General features: G+C 50.5%; 2 protein-coding genes across 10 annotated transcripts in view; one reads left to right on the top strand and one right to left on the bottom strand.

The window, feature by feature from the left end:
- DIMT1 (DIM1 rRNA methyltransferase and ribosome maturation factor) overlaps positions 1-2,448 on the bottom strand; it is a 41,156-nt gene extending 38,708 nt beyond the window's left edge. Inside the window, exon 1 of one of the 3 annotated variants that reach the window (XM_063963080.1) lies at positions 2,376-2,448. Coding sequence is in view for 1 of the 3 variants with exons in the window: in XM_063963068.1 (XP_063819138.1) it covers positions 1,713-1,770 (58 nt within the window). In the remaining 2 variants the exon portion in view is untranslated. Of the gene's footprint in view, positions 1-1,712; positions 1,796-1,887; positions 1,990-2,375 lie in introns of those variants that run through there. The other 2 variants (XM_063963075.1, XM_063963068.1) reach the window with 2 other exon arrangements.
- IPO11 (importin 11) overlaps positions 1,837-26,426 on the top strand; it is a 1,123,558-nt gene continuing 1,098,968 nt past the window's right edge. For 5 of the 7 annotated variants that reach the window (XM_063963049.1, XM_063963036.1, XM_063963028.1 and 2 more), the window contains exon 1: positions 1,837-1,931. In XM_063963049.1, the coding sequence (XP_063819119.1) occupies positions 1,837-1,931 (95 nt within the window). Of the gene's footprint in view, positions 1,932-2,024; positions 2,105-2,440; positions 2,557-26,426 lie in introns of those variants that run through there. The other 2 variants (XM_063963018.1, XM_063963012.1) reach the window with 2 other exon arrangements.

Below are 26,426 nucleotides of genomic sequence, written 5' to 3' on the forward strand. Positions count from 1 at the left end.
TGTCTGTATTTTAAATGTCGGTATTTTATCCATGTCGGGATTTCGACCATCGGTCAATTGGTGTCGGGATTTTGATTGGAGGTAAACTGACTGCATACCTATTATACCTTTCCAATCAGTGACATGTATACAATACTGTGCAATTGAGTGTAATCATTAACAATAAGGCCAGAGCTGCTTTAGCGGACAGTGATCACATTACTGGCTTCTAATCGAGTAGACTGAACAGAGAGCTAATGGAATTAGCCTAAGGGCAGTTTTAGAGCTTGAACTAGGTTTACGATTAGGCATTAAATTTGATATAGGTTCCGCTTGAGGACTTGGGTTAATGGGAAGGTTAAGGTGTGTACACACTGTTAGATAAATCTGTAAGATTTTGACTTAATAGTCAAAATTTTATGAAAAGTTAGTGCACATCTCAAGGTGTAATGGTGTGTACACACGGTGAGATATTTTCTTACGATTTTGACTATATAGTCAAAATCGTAAGAACAGTTAGTGCAGATCGCAAGATCTAGTACAAAGTATAGTCAAAATTGGCACTTAGTCAAAATCTGTACTATCTGGGCTCTGGGGGAGTTCAAGGGAAATCGCATAGTCAAAATTGGACATAGCAAGCATCTCATTGCGAGTATGCATAGGCGGGCGCACAGGCCTAATGTCCGGCACCCCCCGCATGCCTGTTGCTGCTGCCGCCGATTCCCGTCTCAGTCTGACGCTGAACTTGAAGGGAGGAGAGCGCTGCGCGCGTCTCTCCTGCCCCTCACTGTGTGTCCCCGTCTCCGGCAGTCATTTACAATGTCTCTCGGCTGTCAGCCAATCAGAGCTCGCAGACCAGCTCTTGATTGGCTCACAAGCCAGCGCCATATTTCAAATGGCCGCCGGAGACAGCCAGGGACTCAGTGAAGTGAGGCACAGGAGAGACGCGCGCTGCGCTCTCCTCTACTCAGCGGCAGTGACGGAAATCGGCAGCACTGACAACAGAGGAGGGCGAGCACAAATGGGAGCTCCCCCTGTCACACAGACATGTCCCCCCACACACGAGACATACCCCAGCTCCCCCTGTGACACAGACATGCCCCCCCCCACACAAGAGACATACCCCAGCTCCCCGTGACACAGACATGCCCCCCCCCACACAAGAGACATACCCCAGCTCCCCGTGACACAGACATCCCCCCCCCACACACAAGAGACATACCCCAGCTCCCCCTGTGACACAGACATGCCCCCCCCCACACAAGAGACATACCCCAGCTCCCCCTGTGACACAGACATCCCCCCCCCCACACACAAGAGACATACCCCAGCTCCCCCTGTGACACAGACATGCCCCCCTCCCCCACACAAGAGACATACCCCAGCTCCCCCTGTGACACACAAACATGCCCCCCCCCCCACACAAGAGACATACCCCAGCTCCCCCTGTGACACACAAACATGCCCCCCCCCACACACAAGAGACATACCCCAGCTCCCCCTGTGACACAGACATGCCCCCCCCACACAAGAGACATACCCCAGCTCCCCCTGTGACACAGACATGCCCCCACACAAGAGACATACCCCAGCTCCCCCTGTGACACGGGACATGCCCCCCACACAAGAGACATACCCCTGCTCCCCCTGTGACACGGGACATGCCCCCCACACAAGAGACATACCCCTGCTCCCCCTGTGACAGACATGTCCCCCACACACTGAATACATACCCTGGCTTCTGATCTCCTGGTGTTTCCGGCTCTTTTTCTCTGCTCTGACTTTCGGCATCTTGGACACACACCGACGACAGCAGCCAGCAACGTGCAGCACAGACAGCTGAGTTGGCGCGATCTGATGACGTCACCAGACCCCGGAGAGGGGCATGCCGGGAGTTGTAGTTCTTACCTCAGGCTCAGAGCGCACAGTGCAGAGCACATCCAGCGGCGGCGGTAAGTTCGGGGGGCACACGGGAGGCGGCCACGGGGGAACTCTGCCATGGGGTATGATCCATAAGAGGGAGCAGACCCGTCTGTCACACATGCGTATTCCTCACTCACTCTCGCGATACCGGCTGCTCTCGTGCTGCCTCTGGACACTGGCGCCCGCCGGGAGAGAGAGTGAGGTGAGTGGACCCTCATTTTCAGTGAGTGCGCCCCTGGCTGAGACGTTCCTCTCAGCGGGTACGCCCGTTAACCATAGACCTGTGTGTGTCAAACACGGGAGCTGATATGGCAGCATCCCACGTGCAACACAGGAGACTCCTGCACAGTGAGCGCATTAACCCGATCCCTGCCCATACACCAGCATCACATCTGCTGTGACCCGCAGACTGGCTGCACCACATGAGAGACTAAGCATTAGATACCAATGTACAGGAGCAGGTTCCTACTAACATTGTCCTATCCATGCCTCTTCTATTCTGCTCTGGTTAGTGATGTGTTATAGAGGGGCATGCTCACTGCTCAGAGGCACCCTGTGATTGCTGAGTGAGGCTGAGGCATAAGAAGCATACCTCCACTTGCTGCACCCCTTTCAGAGCCTTTTAAAAATGGAGCCAGGGAAAGCGGAATCAGGGTTAGTACTGGGACCTGCTTACTTTATTGGGTCTATTACATTGCTTGTCTATAAAATTATAAATATAGAAAATATTACAACAGCGGTTTGTCATGTACGTGGTTCCCCCAGTCCGCTAGGTGTTTCACCATTGGTGCTTTACATTTATGTAGTAATAAAAACATCCTCCTTCCTACTCTAATTCTTGTTACTAAGATGAATCAAGGGATTGTATGCTTCACTTATCAGGCCGTCCAGGTGTAAAGGGAAAGTAGTTCTGAACATTGTTTATGGTGTGGCCCAATGTGAATTCATTATTAGTTTTCATAAAAGCTCAGTTTATTCTGCCTTGCTCGCGCTCTTCAGGCTGCTGACCGATTTCAGGGAGTGGTTGGAAAAACGCAGGCGTGGTTGGGAGAACGCAGGGCATGTTTGTGACGTCAAATCCGGAACTGAACAGTCTGAAGTGATCGCAAGCGCTGAGTAGGTCTGGAGCTACTCTGAAACGGCACAATTTTTTTTGTAGCCGCTCTGCGATGCATTCGTTTGTACTTCTGCTAAGCTAATATACACTCCCAGTGGGCGGTGGCTTAGCGTTTGCATGGCTGTTAAAAACTGCTAGCGAGCGATCAACTCGAAATGACCCCCTATATGTATACTTCCCAGAGTGAGGGCAGCAGAATTAAAAGCAGACCTGGTGTATGTTGGTAAGGCTTTAAGGCAGTGGTTCTGAAACTGTGCCGTGGCACACTGGGGTGCCTCTGGGCACTTGCAGCTGGGTGCCTTGGACTGGTGGTCCAGGACCAACTCAAACTATTTATGGTCAATGTAATATACATAACCAGTGTCCATGGCCGGCAGTCGTAAACCATGTGGATAAACCAGGAAATCTTGTCCCTCACCACATAATTGAACCTAAAGGCCCATACACACTGGGCGATTTTGAGCTGAAAGCAGGTCACTTTTGGTCTGTTGAGCTGCTTTCAGCTCAAAGCCGCCCAGTGTGTATGCACAAGCGGTGAGCACTGATGCACGCTCCCGCTTCATCGATGGCGGCCGCCGTTCATCTACTGGTATTACCAGTAGATGAACGGCAGGGTGAGCGGCTTTCCATAGCGTCCTGCCGCAGTGTGTATTGGAAGTGCCGGGGACGCCAGTGCAGGGTGTTCCCAGCACTAACGGGTAACTATAGCGCTAGCCTGACACTGACAGACGCTAGAGGTCAAGTATGATCTCTAGCGTCTGTCTCCTCCACGACGGAGGAGCGCTATGGACCAGCCGGGGGGGAGCTAAGTGCAGACTACCCCCGAAGTTTGGCAGCAGCCAGCACGGGTTGAGCAACCCGGATTGCGGCTGCGAGCTACCCGTCGCTCGCTGCTCTAGAGTGCTGTGATTTAAAAAAGTTTGGGAACCATTGCTTTAAGCAATGCCTTAGTGCCAATGCCAGGCTTAACGGTATCAGTATGAAAAATCAACGGTCGGGATGCCAGCCGTCAGTATACAGACAACGGCATCCCAGTCGTCAGTATGCCGGCAGTGGGGCGAGAGCAGAAAGTCCACTTGCAGGCTCACTGCGCTGTACATGGGTTCTATTCCCACTTTATGGGTGTCGTGGACACCCACAATTGGGAATAGCCTCTGTGAGCCGGGATTGTCAGCAGTGGGGATTCTGACGTTGCTATCCTGACTGCCGGGATCCCGACTGCCGGCAATGTAACTGCAGCCCGGCTTAATATATGTAATAACAATGTAGCACAAACTTATTCCATAGCACTTAATGGGGGAATTCAAGTCTTAAAGTGACGGGAGATATATATTCAAATGGCCCCCGTCATTGCCCCTATCGCGACCAGTACAATCAGGTTTAGGCACACAAAGCACCTAAACCTGATTAAACTAATGGGCACAATCGTGAAAAGACCCGTTTGGGTGCCCAAACGGGTCTGCTTACGCGCATTTCAGCACGCTACCTCCGGGGTTATCGAGCTGAAATGAACTTGTCTCGCCCGTCGCAGTAACATTAGAATATTGCGGCGGGTACGGCGAGGAGGGGGGAGAGCACATTTGAATCCGGCCCAATAAATGAAAAGTAAAATTGTGTCCTTAACTTTTTTCAGTATACCATTAAAGGCTGAGTATCTGATATCCAAATATTCAGAAATAAGGAATTTTTTGAGTGAGATAGCGAAACCTTTGTTTTCTGATGGCTCAATGTACAAAAACTTTAATACACAAAGTTATTAAAATATTGTATTAAATGACCTTCAGGCTGTGTGTATGTATGTGTAAGGTGTATGTGAAACATAAATGAATTGTGTGAAGGTACACCAGTGGTCTCCAACCTTAATTGGTGTGTGAGCTACTTTTGGAAAATAAAATCTCTGAAAGAGCTACCCCCACCCCCCAATGCGCGTGCGTTCCTGCAAAAGTGGGTGTGGCCTCACAACTACAAGTATTGCCCCCCACCCCCCCGCGTAGTGCCAGATACACAAATAATGCCCCTCAGCAGTGTCAGATACAATGCCCCCCTGCAGTGGCAGATCCAGTGCCCCCAGTGCCAGATACAATGCCCCCACAGTGCCAGATACAGTGAAACCCCCCTCCCCCCGCACAATACTCACCGCTGCTGGCTTTTTCTCTGAGGGACGGAAGGGGAGGAGAGGAGAGCGCAGCACGCGCGTCTCCTGTCTGTGGTATCCGGGGGACGGTGAGGGTGATGGTCTCCGGCGGCGGCCATTTGAAATATGGCGCCGGTAAGTGAGCCAATCAAAGCTCGCAGTCCGGCAGCCAATCAGGTGCCGCCGCTGCTGGTCCTTGAGCTCTGATTGGCTGACGGCCGGCACCATATTAAAAAAGAAGGGTGTGCCGTGCCAGTGATTGTCCGATCCCGTGCGCTCTGCGAGCTACCGAAATTACTGCGGGGAGCTACCGGTAGCTCGCGAGCAACGGGTTGGCGATCACTGATGTACACACACTTTGTTTAATGCACAAAGTTATTAAAAATATTGGCTAAAATTACCTTCAGGCTGTGTGTTTAAGGTGTATATGAGACATAAATGCATTCTGTGCTTAGACTTGGGTCCCATCGCCATGATATCTCATTATGGTAGGCAATTATTCCAAAATACGGAAAAATCCAATATCCAAAATACTTCTGGTCCCAAGCATTTTGGATACGGGATACTCAACCAGCATATCAAGTTCTATCAAAGGGGTAAATTTACTAAGGTGGGAGTTTTTTTTAGAACTAGTGATGTTGCCCATAGCAACCAATCAGATTCTACTTAACATTTATCAAGCTGCTTCTAGAAGATAATAGATAGAATCTGATTGGTTGCTATAGGCAACATCACCAGTTCTAAAAAACACCCACCTTAGTAAATTTACCCCAAAGTGTATTTTGCATGGCTGCTGTCCAGGACTTCCCTGACGTCTTCATTCTTCAGGAGCTCTTCACCGCTCATTATCTGCCGTTGGACTGGCAGCCGCTGCATTGCGCTGGCTAAATTTAACCAGCACAAGGGGGTGGTGCGATGATGCAGTGAGCCGTGATTGGCTTGCCAAGGTCATCTTTTTGAAAATGCGCAGCGCCATTTTTGAAATGAGAAGTCACGCCCCTCTGTTCAGAACAGTGCCTGCTACCCAACTCTGCACAGGTAGTGTCCCGTCCTGCCGCCTTACTCCCCGCCGACATACCTCCTTCCGAATCTCACAGCAGCGGCGGATAGTGCCAGGATCCCTCCCAGATTCCGCACCTCTGCAACACTGATAGTGTGCCAGGCTGCCGGGATCGGAGATCTGTCACCTGCTCTGCTCTCAGCAGCCTACACACCACAGTATGAGTCGGCTGGTCAGATGTGAGGTCTCCTAGTTTCTATGCAGGTTTAAAAGCCAGGAGACCCGACAGGTGACAAGGGTGTGCGGGTCGATCAGCGTAGGGTACACACTTAGTGTTCACTCTAGAATCCGGGCCGGGCAGGGCACCGGTTCTAGAGGGGCACTAGCGCGCGTGCGCTGAAAAGGGGGCGTGACCATGCAAAATAGGGGGTGGGATCATCACGGGTAATAAAAGGGGGCGTGGGCGGCCAGCGGTGTCACTGTTGGGGGCGTACCCAGTACCTACGGAGGTGTTGGGCTTCCTCCAAGCGCTCTCTCAGCGTGAATGATCTTTACACGCTGTGAGGGCAGGAAGCGGGTGGCAGTTTTAGCAGGGCGCCGCAGAAAGGGCAGGGCGGGTTTTGCCCTTAAAAAATCGGGCAGGGCGCGGCGCCCTGCTAAAACTGCCTAGCGTGAACACTAACACTTGTCCAATGCCGGGCAAACCAGTCAGATGGGAGTCGGATCTCCCAGGGACTGGACAAGTGTGTACCCAGCCTGTATAGCCTGTAACATGGCAGGAGCTTCTTATCTTATCAGCCATTACTAATCGTAAATGGTGCTCCAATCAATCATCTCCTAACTCTCCTGTCATCTTCTAAATGTGTTTGAAAAAATTGCAGAAGCTGAGTTAAACACTATTTAAGATTAATAACCATAGATTACAAGAATATCACTCGTTGTTAAATCTGACGCTTTTATCTTCCTCCGCTTTTTCTATGGTAGGGGGAATTCAAATGCTTTTTGCATGCCGATAAGTAATGGTCGCTTGATGGAGCAGTTCAATTGTGGCACTGATCAGGTGCAAGTGCTACGGGAGCCCAACATTTCTTCTCGTACCCTCCTGAAGAAGCAAGCATAAATGTGAGAGAAGTCCCAGTACCCAGTACTTTAGACTGGTTTAGCCTTACATGGCTAAACCAGGTGCATTCGTGTGCGACAAGCCCAATAAGTAATTCGTGGCCAAAAATAATTGAATTGCTCCATCGGGTGCCCATTACTTACTGGTGTGAAAAACAAACAAACAATTGAAATGCTCCTTTTATCTCTTTTCAATCTTTGATAAATCTTCTTCATCTTTGTTTTTTACTTTAGTTCTTATTGTGTGTTAATAGTGCTCTTTTTTTAAAAGCAATTGGACAGTTTATTATAGAAGGTATTACTATGACAGATTTGGATTGATTCAATTCAGTGCAATGTTAATAGCACAGGGAAGGGAAGGAGGTCCTGGAGCTATTAAATTCAGCTTGCTGTTAAGTCCGACTACAGAATTTCTGCTTGCACCCCTCCTGAGGTGCGAGCACAAATCCAACAAAACTAGTGCCGTGATGCTAATTTGTGACTTAGCGCTGCACAGACAGCATTGCGTCTGGTACTAAACACCCAGTTTAAGGCACGGGTACCGGCATTCTCCGACATAACTGTGCGCTAAATTGAATAGCTCTGTGATCTCTGGGAGTTGAATTGTCCCTGAATTATGATCTGTTTACGTAACTTTTAATTTAACACAATTTGTTCTTCCATTATATCTGTATCCATGGTGCATTATGAATACACTTTTAATACTCTCAGAATAACTGTCATGGAAACCACCTTCATGATAATTATTTGTTAGTTTAGCTAGTTTTTACATTAATGTAAGATAGATAGTGAAATGCTGGCATATTAATACCGCATTCACACCGCAAATGCCGGATCCTACCCGGTAAGACAAACGTGTACTTACCGGGTGGGATCCGGCATTTGCGCTCCGCTACTGGCTTTCCGACCCGGCAATATACCGGGTCGGTTGCCATAGCAGCGGAGGGAGCAGCAGCAGCAGGGGCGGGGGTGGAGGCGGCGCTGGGAGATGAGCTCATCTCCTGCGCCGCCTCTCCCTATGCTGTGAATGGGAACCGTGTCGCATCGACACGGCTCCCATTCACACCGCACCTGACCCGGTAATCAACCCGGGTAAAACCCTTCTTTTCTCTGACGTCCTAGTGGATGCTGGGAACTCCGTAAGGACCATGGGGAATAGCGGCTCCGCAGGAGACTGGGCACAAAAGTAAAGCTTTAGGACTACCTGGTGTGCACTGGCTCCTCCCCCTATGACCCTCCTCCAAGCCTCAGTTAGATTTTTGTCCCCGGCCGAGAAGGGTGCACACTAGGGGCTCTCCTGAGCTTCTTAGTGAAAGTTTAGTTTTAGGTTTTTTATTTTCAGTGAGACCTGCTGGCAACAGGCTCACTGCATCGAACAAGAAGAGGTCCGGAAAAATCGGCGGCAGAAGACATCTAGGTATCGCACAGCACTGCAGCTGTGCGCCATTGCTCCTCAGCACACTTCACACTTCGGTCACTGAGGGTGCAGGGCGCTAGGGGGGGGCGCCCTGAGCAGCAATAAAAACACCTTGGCTGGCGAAAATACATCACATATAGCCCCCAGGGCTATATGGATGAATTTTAACCCCTGCCAGATTCCACAGAAAAACGGGAGAAAAGGCAGCCGAGAAGGGGGCGGAGCCTATCTCCTCAGCACACTGGCGCCAGTTTCTCTCACAGCTCCGTTGGAGGGAAGCTCCCTGGCTCTCCCCTGCAGTTACTACACTACAGAAAGGGGTTAAAAAAGAGAGGGGGGCACTAATTAGGCGCAGTATAACAATACAGCAGCTATAAGGGGAAAAACACTTATATAAGGTTATCCCTCTCCCTCTGTCTCCCCAAAGGGCTAGTGGGGTCCTGTCCTCTATCAGAGCATTCCCTGTGTGTGTGCTGTGTGTCGGTACGTTGTGTCGACATGTATGAGGAGGAAAATGAGGTGGAGGCGGAGCAATTGCCTGTAACAGAGATGTCACCCCCTAGGGAGTCGACACCTGAGTGGATGAGCTTATGGAAGGAATTATGTGACAGTGTCAGCTCTTTACAAAAGCTTGATGACATGAGACAGCCGGCGACTCAGCCTGTGCCTGTCTAGGTGTCTCAAAAGCCATCTGGGGCTCTAAAACGCCCGTTACCGCAGATGGCAGATACAGACGCCGACACGGATACTGACTCCAGTGTCGACGATTAAGAGACGAATGTGACTTCCAGTAGAGCCACACGTTACATGATTGAGGCTATGGAAAATGTTTTTACACATTTCTGATAATACCAGTAACACTAAAAAGGGTATTATGTTGGGTGAGAAAAGACTGCCTGTAGTTTTTCCTGCATCTGAGGAATTAAATGAAGTGTGTGATGATGCGTGGGTTTCCCCCGATAAAAACCGTTAATTCCTAAAAAGTTATTAGCATCATACCCCTTCCCGCCAGAGGATAGGGCACGTTGGGAAACACCCCTTAGGGTGAATAAAGCGCTCACACGCTTGTCTAAACAGGTGGCACTACCGTCCCCGGATACGGCCGCCCTTAAGAAACCTGCTGACAGAAAGCAGTAAAATATCCTAAAATGTATATACACTCACACGGGTGTGATACTGCGACCAGCAATCGCCTCAGCCTGGATGTGCAGTGCTGGGGTGGCTTGGTCGGATTCCCTGACTGACAATATTGATACCCTAGATAGGGACAGTATATTACTAACTATAGAGCATTTAAAAGATGCATTTCTATATATGCGTGATGCACAGAGGGATATTTGCCGACTGGCATCAAGAGTAAGTGCGCTGTCCATTTCTGCCAGAAGAGGGTTATGGACAAGACAGTGGTCAGGTGATGCTGATTCCAAAAGGCATATGGAAATATCGCCTTATAAAAGGGAGGAGTTATTTGGGGTAGGTCTAACAGACCTGGTGGCCACGGCAACGGCTGGAAAATCCACATTTTTACCCCAGGTAGCTTCTCAACCTAAGAAGACGCCGTATTATCAGGCGCAGTCCTTTCGGCCCCATAAGGGCAAGCGGGCAAAAGGCGCCTCATTTCTGCCCCGTGGCAGAGGGAGAGGAAAAAGGCTGCAGCAAACAGCCAATTCCCAGGAACAAAAGCCCTCTCCCGCCTCCGCAAAGTCCTCAGCATGACGCTGGGGCTTTACAAGCGGTCTCAGGCACGGTGGGGGCCCGTCTCAAGAAATTCGAGACGTCTCCCCCTCGCCGTTTCATAAAGTCTGCTTTACCGACGTCTCCCTCAGACAGGGAGACAGTATTGCAAGCCATTCACAGGCTGTATTCCCAGCAGGTGATAATCAAGGTACCCCTCCTGCAACAGGGAAAGGGGTACTATTCCACACTATTTGTGGTACCGAAGCCGGACGGCTCGGTGAGACCAATTTTAAATCTAAAATCCTTGAACCCTTACATACAAAGGTTCAAATTCAAGATGGAGTCACTCAGAGCAGTGATTGCAAACCTGGAAGAAGGGGACTATATGGTCTCTCTGGACATCAAAGATGCTTACCCACATGTCCCAATTTACCCTTCTCTAAGGGTACCTCAGGTTTGTGGTACAGAACTGTCACTATCAGTTTCAGACGCTGCCGTTTGGATTGTCCACGGCACCCCGGGTCTTTACCAAGGTAATGGCCGAAATGATGATACTCCTTCGAAAGAAGGGAGTTTTGGTTATCCCTTACTTGGACGATCTCCTGATAAGGGCAAGATCCAGGGAACAGTTGGAAGTCGGGGTAGCACTATCTCAGATAGTGCTGCGCCAGCATGGTTGGATTCTCAATATTCCAAAATCGCAGCTGATCCCGACGACACGCCTTCTATTCCTAGGGATGATCCTGGACACAGTCCAGAAAAAGGTGTTTTCTCCCGGAGGAGAAAGCCAGGGAGTTATCCGAACTAGTCAGAAACCTCCTAAAACCAGGCCAAGTGTCAGTGCATCAGTGCACAAGGGTCCTGGGAAAAATGGTGGCTTCCTACGAAGCAATTCCATTCGGCAGATTCCACGCAAGAACTTTCCAGTGGGACCTGCTGGACAAATGGTCCGGATCGCATCTTCAGATGCATCAGCGGATAACCCTGTCACCAAAGACAAGGGTGTCTCTCCTGTGGTGGTTGCAGAGTGCTCATCTTCTAGAGGGCCGCAGATTCGGCATTCAGGACTGGGTCCTGGTGACCACGGATGCCAGCCTGCGAGGCTGGGGAGCAGTCACACAGGGAAGAAATTTCCAGGGCTTGTGGTCAAGCCTGGAGACATCACTTCACATAAATATTTTGGAGCTAAGGGCCATTTACAATGCCCTAAGCCGAGCAAGACCTCTGCTTCAAGGTCAGCCGGTGCTGATCCAGTCGGACAACATCACGGCAGTCGCCCACGTAAACAGACAGGGCGGCACAAGAAGCAGGAGGGCAATGGCAGAAGCTGCAAGGATTTTTCGCTGGGCGGAAAATCGTGTGATAGCACTGTCAGCAGTGTTCATTCCGGGAGTGGACAACTGGGAAGCAGACTTCCTCAGCAGGCACGACCTCCACCCGGGAGAGTGGGGACTTCACCCAGAAGTCTTCCGCATGATTGTAAACCATTGGGAAAAACCAAAGGTGGACATGATGGCGTCCCGCCTAAACAAAAAATTGGACAGGTATTGCGCCAGGTCAAGGGACCCTTAGGCAATAGCTGTGGACGCTCCGGTAACACCGTGGGTGTACCAGTCAGTATATGTGTTCCCTCCTCTTCCTCTCATACCAAAAGTACTGAGAATTATAAGACGGAGGGGAGTAAGAATTATACTCGTGGCTCCGGATTGGCCAAGAAGGACTTGGTACCCGGAACTTCAAGAGATGCTCACGGAGGACCCGTGGCCTCTACCTCTAAGAAGGGACCTGCTCCAGCAGGGACCCTGTCTATTCCAAGACTTACCGCGGCTGCGTTTGACGGCAGGGCGGTTTTCCTGAAGGAAAAAGGCATTCCGGATGAAGTCATCCCTACCCTGGTCAAGCCAGGAAGGATGTAACCGCAAAACATTATCACCGCATTTGGCGAAAATATGTTGCGTGGTGCGAGGCCAGTAAGGCCCCGATGGAGGAATTTCAACTAGGTCGATTCCTGCATTTCCTGTAAACAGGAGTGTCTATGGGCCTAAAATTGGGGTCCATTAAGGTTCAAATTTCGGCCCTGTCAATTTTCTTCCAGAAAGAACTAGCTTCACTACCTGAAGTTCAGACGTCTGTAAAAGGGGTACTGCATATACAGCCTCCCTTTGTGCCTCCAGTGGCACCTTGGGATCTCAATGTAGTTTTGGGGTTCCTAAAGTCACATTGGTTTGAACCACTTGAATCTGTGGAGTTAAAATATCTCACATGGAAAGTGGTCATGTTGTTGGCCCTGGCCTCGGCCAGGCACGTGTCAGAATTGGCGGGCTTTATCCTGTAAAAGCCCTTATCTGATCTTCCATTCAGACAGGGCGGAATTGAGGACTCGTCCTCATTTTCTCCCTAATGTGGTTTCAGTGTTTCATCTGAACCAACCTATTGTGGTACCTGCGGCTACTAGTGACTTGGAGGACTCCAAGTTGTTGGACGTAGTCAGGGCCTTGAAAATATATGTTTCCAGGACGGCTGGAGTCAGGAAATCTGACTCGCTGTTTATCCTGTATGCACCCAACAAGCTGGGTGCTCCTGCTTCTAAGCAGACTATTGCTCGTTGGAATTGTAGTACAATTCAGCTTGCACATTCTGTGGCAGGCCTGCCACAGCCAAAATCTGTAAAAGCCCATTCCACAAGGAAGGTGGGCTCATCTTGGGCGGCTGCCCGAGGGGTCTCGGCGTTACAACTTTGCCGAGCAGCTACTTGGTCAGGGGCAAACACGTTTGCTAAATTCTACAAATTTGATACCCTGGCTGAGGAGGACCTGGAGTTCTCTCATTCGGTGCTGCAGAGTCATCCGCACTCTCCCGCCCGTTTGGGAGCTTTGGTATAATCCCCATGGTCCTTACGGAGTTCCCAGCATCCACTAGGACGTCAGAGAAAATAAGAATTTACTTACCGATAATTCTATTTCTCGTAGTCCGTAGTGGATGCTGGGCGCCCATCCCAAGTGCGGATTGTCTGCAATACTTGTACATAGTTATTGTTACAAAAATCGGGTTATTATTGTTGTGAGCCATCTTTCCAGAGGCTCCTCTGTTATCATGCTGTTAACTGGGTTCAGATCACAGGTTGTACGGTGTGATCGGTGTGGCTGGTATGAGTCTTACCCGGGATTCAAAATCCTTCCTTATTGTGTACGCTCGTCCGGGCACAGTATCCTAACTGAGGCTTGGAGGAGGGTCATAGGGGGAGGAGCCAGTGCACACCAGGTAGTCCTAAAGCTTTACTTTTGTGCCCAGTCTCCTGCGGAGCCGCTATTACCCATGGTCCTTACGGAGTTCCCAGCATCCACTACGGACTACGAGAAATAGAATTATCGGTAAGTAAATTCTTATTTTTTACCGGGTTGAATTACGCTAAATCGTCAAAGGACCTTTCACATCGCACACTGACCCGGTTCGACACGGCAATATGCCGTGTCGATACCGGGTTATTTGTGCGATGTGAAAGGGGTATCAGATGTATCACCTCAGTAGGCTGATCATGTGACTGGTTAGCATCATAATCAGCCTTTGTGATGTCACTATTTGGTATACAACTTCAGTAGTCAGTTGTACTGTATTATTTGACTTATTGGAAGGTAGGTGTGTTTTAATCTATATGTAAAATAGCTAGATAGAGAATATTACTGAAATACTGGCAGGGTGTGATTTATCACCTCAGAAAGCTGATCATGTGACTGAGTAGCGTCATAAACAGTCTTTGTTAAATCAATGCTTGGTATAAAACTAAATGTAAAATACACTGTATAGATCAGGGGTGGGGAACCTCCGGCCCGCGGGCCGTATAAGGCCCGCAAAGCCAACTGAGCCGGCCCGGCCACCCGCTGCTGTGTGTGACAGGGGAGGAGAGCGCAGCGTGCGCCTCTCCTGCCCCTTTGAGCTCAGTCTGGCCGTGGCGGCGTGTGTCATCTGCAGGGAGGAGAGCGCAGCTACAGTATGTCCACTGTCCAGCGGCGGCGTGTAGGATCTCAAACCAGCCGTCGGTTCGTGAGCCAATCAGAGCTCGCGGACCGGCAGCCAATCAGGAGCCGCGCTGCCGGTCTGTGAGTTCTTATTGGCTTACGAACTGGCGGCTGGTTTGAGATCCTACACGACAGTGGACAGTGGACATAGCTGCGCTCTCCTCCCTACAGATGACACACGCCGCCGCGGCCGGACTGAGCTCAAAGGGGCAGGAGAGGTGCACGCTGCACTCTCCTCCCCTGTCACACACAGCAGCACAAAGAGGCAGGAGAAGGCCAGCAGCAGCGGTGAGCAGGGCGGGGGCATATCTGTATCTGGCACTGTGGGGGCATACTGTATCTGGCACTGTGGGGGCATACTGTATCTGGCACTGTGGGGGCATACTGTATCTGGCACTGTGGGGGCATACTGTATCTGGCACTGTGGGGGCATACTGTATCTGGCACTGTGGGGGCATACTGTATCTGGCACTGTGGGGGCATACTGTATCTGGCACTGTGGGGACATACTGTATCTGGCACTGTGGGGGCATACTGTATCTGGCACTGTGGGGGCATACTGTATCTGGCACTGTGGGGGCATACTGTATCTGGCACTGTGGGGGCATACTGTATCTGGCACTGTGGGGGCATACTGTATCTGGCACTGTGGGGGCATACTGTATCTGGCACTGTGGGGACATACTGTATCTGGCACTGTGGGGACATATCTGTATCGGGCACTGTGGGGACATATCTGTATCGGGCACTGTGGGGACATGTGTGTGCCTGGCACTATGGGGGCATATCTGTATCTGGCACGGAGGTGGCATATCTGTATCTGGCACTGTGGTGGCATATCTGTATCTGGCACTGTGGGGGCATACTGTATCTGGCACTGTGGGGGCATACTGTATCTGGCACTGTGGGGACATACTGTATCTGGCACTGTGGGGACATATCTGTATCGGGCACTGTGGGGACATGTGTGTACCTGGCACTATGGGGGCATATCTGACACTGTGGGGACATATATGTATCTGGCACTGTGGGGACATGTGTGTGCCTGGCACTATGGGGGCATATCTGTATCTGGCACGGAGGTGGCATATCTGTATCTGGCACTGTGGTGGCATATCTGTATCTGGCACTGTGGGGACATGTGTATCTGGCACTGTGGGGACATATCTGTATCTGGCACTGTGGGGACATATCTGTATCTGGCACTGTGGGGACATGTGTATCTGGCACTGTGGTGGCATATCTGTATCTGGCACTGTGGGGACATATCTGTATCTGGCACTGTGGGGACATGTGTGTACCCCTCACTATTGGGGCATATCTGTATCTGGCACTGTGGGGGCATATCTGTATCTGGCACTGTGGCGGCATATGTGTAACTGGCGGTGAACTACTGGCGGCATAGGTGTATCTGACACTGTGGCAGCATATGTGTATCTGGCGGTGCACTACTGGCGGTATGTGTATCTGGCACTGTGGGGGCATACTGTATCTGGCACTGTGGGGGCATATCTGTATCTGGCACTGTGGGGGCATATCTGTATCTGGCACTGTGGGGGCATATCTGTATCTGGCACTGTGGGGGCATATCTGTATCTGGCACTGTGGTGGCATATCTGTATCTGGCACTGTGGTGGCATATCTGTATCTGACACTGTGGGGGCATATCTGTATCTGGCACTGTGGCGGCATATGTGTATCTGGCGGTGCACTACTGGCGGCATATGTGTATCTGGCACTGTGGCGGCATAGGTGTATCTGGCACTGTGGCGGCATAGGTGTATCTGACACTGGCAGTATATGTGTATCTGGCGGTGCACTACTGGCGATATGTGTATCTGGCACTGTGGTGGCATATCTGTTTCTGGCACTGTGGTGGCATATCTGTATTTGGCACTGTGGTGGCATATCTGTATCTGGCACTGTGGGGGCATATCTGTATCTGGCACTGTGGCGGCACATGTGTATCTGGCGGTGCACTACTGGCGGTATGTGTATCTGGCACTGTGGTGGCATATCTGTATCTGGCACTGTGGGGGCATATCTGTATCTGGCACTGTGGGGGCATAGCTGTATCTGGCACTGTGGGGGCATATGTGTATCTGGCACTGTGGCGGCATATGTGTATCTGGCACTGTGGGGGCATATCTGTATCTGGCACTGTGGGGGCATATCTGTATCTGACACTGTGGGGGCATATCTGTATCTGGCACTGTGGCGGCATATGTGTATCTGGCGGTGCACTACTGGCGGCATATGTGTATCTGGCACTGTGGCGGCATAGGTGTATCTGGCACTGTGGCGGCATAGGTGTATCTGACACTGTGGCAGCATATGTGTATCTGGCGGTGCACTACTGGCGGTATGTGTATCTGGCACTGTGGTGGCATATCTGTTTCTGGCACTGTGGTGGCATATCTGTATCTGCCACTGTGGTGGCATATCTGTATCTGGCACTGTGGGGGCATATCTGTATCTGGCACTGTGGGGGCATATCTGTATCTGGCACTGTGGGGGCATATGTGTATCTGGCACTGTGGCGGCATATGTGTATCTGGCGGTGCACTACTGGCGGCATATGTGTATCTGGCGGTGCACTACTGGCGGCATATGTGTATCTGGCACTGTGGCGGCATAGGTGTATCTGACACTGTGGCAGCATATGTGTATCTGGCGGTGCACTACTGGCGGTATGTGTATCTGGCACTGTGGCGGCATATGTGTATCTGGCAGTGCACTACTGGGGGCATATCTACTGGGGCATAACTACTAGGGCAGGCTAATTTTAAGTTGATAATTTTTGTATGGCCCCCGAAGGATTTTATAAATGTCTAAATGGCCCTTGGTAGAAAAAAGGTTCCCCACCCCTGGTATAGATGGATAGTGAAATACTGGCAGGTTGTGACTTTTCACCCCGGTATGCTGATCTTTTTTCTGGCTAATGTGATATCATCTAGATTGAGCAAACCTCCAAAATGTCCCGATTTTCGCTGGGCATGCCCCCTCAGTGACGGAAACCGGGGGCGTGGCAGGCGGCCGCAGCATTCTCAAAAAGCCACACCCCCTTTTACCGAGGTCATGCCCCCTTTTCGGGTGGGTTGCCTAAACAGTTGACTTTTCGCCCACTTCAGCTCGCCACTTCACGAGGCTGCAGACAGAAATGTGTCTCTCAGCGGCTATTTGTGCTTGGATGGAGCAAAACAATAGGGAATAACAATTTAATTCACCCCAATGTGTGTAAAGTAAGCTTTTTTTTTTATTTTATCTAAACTTTTTGTGAAAATAATGCTGAAAGTGATAAACTGCAGACTGGTTGGGATTTATCACTTCAGTAGGCTGATTATGTGGGTGGTCTTCTGTATGCCGAATGTCGGGATCCCGGCGCACAGTATACCGGCGCCGGAATCCCGACACCCGACATACCGACAACTATTCTCCCTCGTGGGGGTCCACGACCCCCCTGGAGGGAGAATAAAATAGTGTGGCGTGCGTAGCGCGCCACCGTGCCCGCAGCGTGGCGAGTGCAGCGAGCCCGCAAGGGGCTCCTTTGCGTTCGCCACGCTGTCGGTATGCCGGCGGTCGGGGCTCCCGGCGCCGGTATGCTGGGCGTCGGGAGCCCGAGCGCCGGCATACCGTACGACACCCGATTATGTGACTGCCAATTATCATAGCCTTTGTGATGTCACTGCTTGGTATAGAACTTTCAGTGTTCAGCTGCATTTGCTGATTTGACTTCCCATAGTGTAAGGTAAGCTTTTTTGTAACCTAATTGTAAGATAGATAGATAGAACTGGGGGCACTGTTCTGTGGCATCATTTGAACTGGAGATGTTACAGTGTGGCATAATATGAACAGGGGCATTGTTAATATGCATTCATGAATTGTGGGTACTATATGGAATATTAATGTGTACTGACAGCCCTACTATTTGACATCATCTAAACAAGGGCACTGCTATGGTTTAAAAAATAAACTTTTATGGGGTTTAAAATTAACTAGGGCTCTACTGTGGTTCAGAAAATGAACTAGGGCACTATTATGGGGCATAAAATTAACAACTGCTGCAGAGAGGTGTTTCTCTAAATTAGAAGCATCGGGATAGGGGCCACTTCAAAATATTGCCATGGGGGCAACAAAATTATGTCTGTGCCCCCCTAAATAGATATACAAATAGATATCAGTGGTGTATTATAAAAAGATGTGATTCATCACCCCAGTAGACTTTATGATGTAACTCGGGATCGGTATGAAATACCTCCAATCAAAATCCCAACGGTCGAAATCCCGACAGCAATTGACCGATGGTCAAAATCCCGACATGGACAAAATACCGACATTTAAAACACCGACAAGGTCAAAATACTGACATGTAAAATGTCGACAGGTCAAAATACCGACATACGTTTTTCATTGTTTTTCTCCTTCGTCCTAGAGGATGCTGGGGACTCCAAAAGGACCATGGGGTATAGACGGGATCCGCAAGAGACATGGGCACTTTAAGACTTTAATGGGCATGAACTGGCTCCTCCCTCTATGCCCCTCCTGCAGACCTCAGTTAGATTCTGTGCCCAGAGGAGACTGGGTGCACACTAGGGCAGCTCTACTGAGTTTCTCTGGAAAAAGACTTTTGTTAGGTTTATTATTTTAAGGGAGCACTGCTGACAACAGGCTCCCTGCTTCGTGGGACTGAGGGGAGAGAAGTAGACCTACTTCTGTGAGTTCAAAGGCTCTGCTTCTTAGGCTACTGGACACCATTAGCTCCAGAGGGTCTGATCACTTGGTGCGCCTAGCTGCTCGTTCCCGGATCCGCGCTGCCGTCCCCCTCACAGAGCCTGAAGAGAGAAGCCGGGTGAGTAGTAGAAGCAAGAAGATTTCAAAGGCGGCAGAAGACTTCAGATCTACCTGAGGTACCGCACAGCGGTCGCGCTGCGCGCCATTGCTCCCTCACACAAGCGGCTCTATATGGGTGCACGGCGCAGGGGGGGCACCCTGGGCAGCAGTGTATCCTCATTTGAAACTGGCATGAAGGTATACATTGCATAGGCAATGTATACAGACCCCCGCCAGTATAAATAAAAGCGGGAACGAAGCGCGCCGGGTAGGGGGCGGGGCTTCCTCCTTCAGCTCTAACCAGCGCCATTTTCTTCACAGCTTGCTGCAGAGACGCTGCTCCTGGCCCTTCATTGCTGCACACAAGTAGCAGGGTGCACGAAAAGAAAGGAGGGCACAAAATTTTGGTGTTGATTATTTGGTATAAAAGCGCTTACAGGTCTGGGGCATTATTTAATTCCTTCACACTGGTGAGGCGCTTACTGTGGGTCTGTCCCCTATAGCCAAGTGTGTTTGGGGGTGTCGGTGCGCGTGTGTTGACATGTCTGAGGTTGAAGGCTGGTGTGGAGACTGAACAGAATGTGGGAGTGACTCAGTCGGCACCGCCGACTGCTGATTAGGTAGATATGTGGAATGTTTTAAATGCAACTGTGGCTTTATTGCATAAGAGGTTAGACAAATCTGAGTCTCAGAACCAAGCATGGAGACAATCCATGGGAGATGGTTTGTCACAATCTCTGGCCCCGTCAGGGTCGCAGAAACGTTCATTTACCCAGATAGCAAACACTGATACCGACACGGATTCCGACTCCAGTGTCGATTATGATGATGCCAAGTTACATCCTAAGGTGGCCAAGAGTATTCAGTACATGATTGTGGCAATTAAAGAGGTGTTACATATCACAGAAGAACCCACTGTCCCTGACACAAGGGTCTGTATGTTTAAGGGAAAGAAACCTGAGGTAATGTTTCCTCCCTCTCATGAACTGAACGCTCTTTTTGAAAAAGCTTGAGAATCCCCTGACAAGAGACTGCAGATTCCCAGGAGGATTGCTATGGCGTATCCTTTTCCCTCTCAGGATAGGTTACGGTGGGAATCCTCACCCACGGTGGACAAAGGTCTGGCGCGTTTGTCCAAGAAGGTGGCGCTACCGTCCCCTGACACGGCGGCCCTAAAGGATCCTGCGGATCGTAAGCAGGAAACTACCTTAAAATCTATTTATGTTACTACGGGTGCGCTGCTCAGGCCGGCTGTGGCGTCGGCATGGGTGAGTAGCGCTATTGAAAGGTGGGCAGATAACTTGTCATCTGACATAGACACCCTGGATAAGGATAATGTGCTTTTGACGCTGGGTCATATCAGGGACGCAGCAATATATCTAAGGGAAGCAGCGAGAGATATTGGCCTCTTGGGATCAAGTGCCAATGCCATGGCAGTCTCGGCTAGGAGGGCGTTGTGGATTCATCAGTGGAATGGTGATGCTGACTCTAAGAAGGCTATGGAGGCCCTGCCCTTCAAAGGTGAAGTTTTGTTTGGTGAGGGCCTCGCGGACCTGGTTTCTACAGCTACCGCGGGTAAGTCTTCGTTTTTATCTTTTGTCCCTCCACAGCAAAAGAAAACGCCTCAATACCAGATGCAGTCCTTTCGGTCTCATAAATTCAGAAAAGGACGTGGATCTTCCTTCCTTGTGGCCAGAGGTAAGGAAAGAGGAAAAAGATCGCCGGCTGTGGCAAGCTCCCAGGAGCAGAAGTCCTCCCCGGCTTCTACCAAATCCACTGCATGACGCTGGGGCTCCTCTGCGGGAGTCCGCACCGGTGGGGGCACATCTTCAGCTCTTCGGTCAAGTCTGGGTTCGCTCGGGCCTGGATCCTTGGGTGCTGGAAATTGTGACCCAAGGATACAAACTGGAGTTCCAAGATGTGCCTCCACACCGATTTTTCAAATCGGCATTACCAGTTTCTCACCCAGAGAGAGAGGTAGTGTGTGCTGCGATACAAAAGCTGTGTCAACAGCAAGTCATTGTCACGGTTCCCCCGTTAAAACAGGGGAAAGGGTTTTATTCAACCCTGTTCGTGGTCCCGAAGCCGGATGGCTCGGTCAGACCGATTCTGAACTTAAAATCCCTCAACCTGTATTTAAAAAGATTCAAATTCAAGATGGAATCTCTCCGAGCTGTGATCTCCAGTCTGGAGGGGGGGGGGGGGGGGGATTTTATGGTGTTAGCCGACATAATGGATGCATACCTACATGTCCCCATATATCCTCCTCATCAGGCGTTCCAAAGGTTCGCTGTTCAGTTATTGTCACTACCAATTTCAGACGTTGCCGTTTGGTCTTTCCACGGCCCCGAGGATTTTCACCAAAGTAATGGCGGAAGCAAGGAGTCACAGTTATCCCATACTTGGACGATCTCCTGATAAAGGCGAGATCAAGGGAGCAGTTACTAAAAAGCGTTGCGCTCTCCCTGAAGGTTCTGCAACAACATGGATGGCTCCTAAATTTACCAAAGTCGCAGTTGATTCCGACAACTCGGCTGTCGTTTTTAGGCATGATTCTGGACACGGAACTGCAGAGGATCTTTCTCCCGTTGGAAAAGGCTCAGGAACTCCAGAACATGGTCAAGGAACTTTTGAACCGCCAAGAGTGTCGATTCATCACTGCACTCGAGTGCTGGGGAAAATGATGGCGGCCTACGAGGCCATTCCGTTTGGCAGATTCCATGCAAGAACTTTTCAGTGGGACCTGCTGGACAAGTGGTCCGGGTCCCATCTGCACATGCACCGGAAGATAAGCCTGTCACCCAGGGCCAGGGTTTCTCTCCTGTGGTGACTCCAAAGTTCTCTCCTTCTAGAGGGTCGCAGGTTCGGGATCCAGGATTGGGTTCTGGTGACCACGGACGCGAGTCTCCGAGCTTGGGGAGCAGTCACACAGGGACAAAATTTCCAGGGAAAATGGTCAAGCCAGGAAGCTTGTCTGCACATAAACGTGCTGGAGTTACGGACCATCTACAACGGCCTTCGGCAAGCGGAACATCTTCTTCGCGACCTGCCCGTCCTGATTCAGTCGGGCAACATTACAGCCGTGGCGCACGTAAACCGCCAGGCGGAACAAAGAGCAGAACGGCGATGGCGGAGGCCACCAAGATTCTTCGCTGGGCGGAAAAACATGCAAGCGCTCTGTTATCGGTCTTCATTCCAGGAGTGGACAACTGGGAAGCAGACTTCCTCAGCAGACACGATCTCTATCCAGGAGAGTGGGGTCTTCATCAAGAGGTCTTTGCAGAAGTGACAAGTCGTTGGGGACTTCCTCAAATAGACATGATGGCGTCTCGCCTCAACAAGAAGCTTCAGACATATTGTTCCAGGTCGAGGGACCCTCAAGCAATAGCAGTGGACGCACTGGTGACACCGTGGGTGTTTCAGTCGGTCTATGTGTTCCCTCCACTTCCACTCATCCCAAAGGTGATAAGGATCATAAGAAGAACAAGGGTTCAGGCAATACACGTTGTTCCAGATTGGCCACGGAGGGCCTGGTGTCCGGATCTTCAGGAATTACTCACAGGAGATCCCTGGCGTCTTCCTATAAGAGAGGACGTGTTACAGCAGGGGCCGTGCGTGTTCCAGGACTTACAGCGGTTGCGTTTGACGGCATGGCGGTTGAACGCAAAATCCTAGCTAGAAAGGGTATTCCCGGGGAAGTCATCCCCACTCTACTTAAAGCTAGAAAGGAGGTAACGGCGAAGCATTATCACCGTATCTGGAGAAAATATGTGTCTTGGTGCGAATCCAAGAAGGCTCCTACGGAAGAATTTCAGCTGGGTCGTTTCTCCACTTTTTGCAAGCAGGTGTGGATGCGGGCCTGAAGTTAGGCTCCATTAAAGTGCAGGTTTCGGCCTTAATCAATTTTCTTTCAAAGGGAATTGGCCTCACTTCCAGAAGTACAGACTTTTGTGAAGGGTGTGCTGCACATCCAACCTCACTTTGTGCCCCCAGTGGCACCGTGGGACCTTAACGTGGTGTTACAGTTGCTTACGTCACATTGGTTTGAACCTTTACAAAAGGTTGAGTTGAAATTTCTCACTTGGAAAGTAGTCATGCTATTGGCCTTGGCGTCCTCAAGGCGGGTGTCCGAATTGGTGGCTTTGTCTCACAAAAGCCCCTATCTGATTTTCCATGTGGATAGAGCGGGATTGAGAACTCGTCAACAATTTTCTGCCTAAGGTGGTTTCGTCGTTTCACACGAACCAACCTATTGTGGTGCCGGTGGCTACTGAAGCCTTGGCGGATTCCAAGTCTCTTGATGTGGTCAGAGCTTTGAAAATTTATATAGCCAGAATGTCTCGTGTTAGGATAACAGAGGCGCTGTGTGTCCTGTATGTGGACAACAAGGTTGGCACTCCTGCTTCTAAGCAGACTATTGCACGCTGGATCTGTAAAACAATTCAGCAGGCTCATTCTACGGCTGGATTGCCGTTACCGAAATCGGTGAAAGCCCATTCCACTAGGAAGGTGGGCTCATCTTGGGCGGCTGCCCGAGGCGTCTCGGCATTACAGCTTTGCCAAGCAGCTGCTTGGTCGGGTTCAAACACTTTTGCAAAATTCTACAAGTTTGATACCCTGGCTGATGAGGACCTCATGTTTGCTCAATCGGTGCTGCAGAGTATTCCACACTCTCCTGCCCGGTCTGGATCTTTGGTATAAACCCCATGGTCCTTTTGGAGTTCCCAGCATCATCTAGGACGAAGGAGAAAATAGGATTTCTCTGACGTCCTAAGTGGATGCTGGGGACTCCGTCAGGACCATGGGGAATAGCGGCTCCGCAGGAGACAGGGCACAAAAGTAAAAGCTTTAGGATCAGGTGGTGTGCACTGGCTCCTCCCCCTATGACCCTCCTCCAAGCCCCAGTTAGGTTTTTGTGCCCGGCCGAGAAGGGTGCAATCTAGGTGGCTCTCCTAAAGAGCTGCTTAGAGTAAAAGTTTTATTAGGTTTTTTATTTTCAGTGAGTCCTGCTGGCAACAGGCTCACTGCAACGAGGGACTTAGGGGAGAAGAAGTGAACTCACCTGCGTGCAGGATGGATTGGCTTCTTAGGCTACTGGACACTAGCTCCAGAGGGACGATCACAGGTACAGCCTGGATGGGTCACCGGAGCCGCGCCGCCGACCCCCTTGCAGATGCTGAAGAGAGAAGAGGTCCAGAAATCGGCGGCTGAAGACTTCTCAGTCTTCATGAGGTAGCGCACAGCACTGCAGCTGTGCGCCATTGCTCTCAGCACACTTCACACCAACGGTCACTGAGGGTGCAGAGCGCTGGGGGGGGGCGCCCTGGGCAGCAATGAAAGTACCTATACTGGCTAAAAATACATCACATATAGCCTCTGGGGCTATATGGATGTATTTAACCCCTGCCAGGTTGTCAGAAAAACGGGAGAAGAAGCCCGCCGAAAAGGGGGCGGGGCCTATTCTCCTCAGCACACAGCGCCATTTTCCCTCACAGAACTGCTGGTGGGAAGGCTCCCAGGCTCTCCCCTGCACTGCACTACAGAAACAGGGTTAAAACAGAGAGGGGGGGCACTTATTTGGCGATATGATTATATATTAAGATGCTATAAGGGGAAAACACTTATATAAAGGTTGTCCCTGTATAATTATAGCGTTTTGGTGTGTGCTGGCAAACTCTCCCTCTGTCTCCCCAAAGGGCTAGTGGGGTCCTGTCCTCTATCAGAGCATTCCCTGTGTGTGTGCTGGGTGTCGGTACGTGTGTGTCGACATGTATGAGGACGATGTTGGTGAGGAGGCGGAGCAATTGCCTGTAATGGTGATGTCACTCTCTAGGGAGTCGACACCGGAATGGATGGCGTATTTAGGGAATTACGTGATAATGTCAACACGCTGCAAGGTCGGTTGACGACATGAGACGGCCGGCAAACAAATTAGTACCTGTCCAGGCGTCTCAAACACCGTCAGGGGCTTTAAAACGCCCATTTACCTCAGGTCGACACAGACACAGACAGGGACACTGACTCCAGTGTCGACGGTGAAGAAACAAACGTATTTTCCTTTAGGGCCACACGTTACATGTTAAGGGCAATGAAGGAGGTGTTACATATTTCTGATACTACAAGTACCACAAAAAAGGGTATTATGTGGGGTGTGAAAAAACTACCTGTGGTTTTTCCTGAATCAGATAAATTAAATGAAGTGTGTGATGATGCGTGGGTTTCCCCCGATAGAAAATTATTGGCGGTATACCCTTTCCCGCCAGAAGTTATGGCGCGTTGGAAAACACCCCTTAGGGTGGATAAGGCGCTCACACGCTTATCAAAACAAGTGGCGTTACCGTCTCCAGATACGGCCGCCCTCAAGGAGCCAACTGATAGGAGGCTGGAAAATATCCTAAAAAGTATATACACACATACTGGTGTTATACTGCGACCAGCGATCGCCTCAGCCTGGATGGGCAGCGCTGGGGTGGCTTGGTCGGATTCCCTGACTGAAAATATTGATACCCTTGACAGGGACAGTATTTTATTGACTATAGAGCATTTAAAGGATGCATTTCTATATATGCGAGATGCACAGAGGGATATTTACACTCTGGCATCAATAGTAAGTGCGATGTCCATATCTGCCAGAAGATGTTTATGGACACGACAGTGGTCAGGTGATGCAGATTCCAAACGGCACATGGAAGTATTGCCGTATAAAGGGGAGGAGTTATTTGGGGTTGGTCCATCGGACCTGGTGGCCACGGCAACAGCTGGAAAATCCACCTTTTTTACCTCAAGTCACATCTCAGCAGAAAAAGACATCGTCTTTTCAGCCTCAGTCCTTTCGTCCCCATAAGGGCAAGCGGGCAAAAGGCCAGTCATATCTGCCCAGGGATAGAGGAAAGGGAAGAAGACTGCAGCAGGCAGCCCATTCCCAGGAACAGAAGCCCTCCACCGCTTCTGCCAAGTCCTCAGCATGACGCTGGGGCCGTACAAACAGGTGCGGTGGGGGGTCGTCTCAAGAGTTTCAGCACGCAGTGGGCTCACTCGCAAGTGGACCCCTGGATCCTACAAGTAGTATCCCAGGGGTACAGATTGGAAATTCGAGACGTCTCCCCCTCGCAGGTTCCTGAAGTTTGCTTTACCAACGTCTCCCTCCGACAGGGAGGCAGTATTGGAAACATTTCACAAGCTGTATTCCCAGCAGGTGATAATCAAAGTACCCC

This window comes from Pseudophryne corroboree, chromosome 1 (assembly GCF_028390025.1).
Source record: "Pseudophryne corroboree isolate aPseCor3 chromosome 1, aPseCor3.hap2, whole genome shotgun sequence".
Lineage (NCBI taxonomy): Eukaryota > Metazoa > Chordata > Amphibia > Anura > Myobatrachidae > Pseudophryne > Pseudophryne corroboree.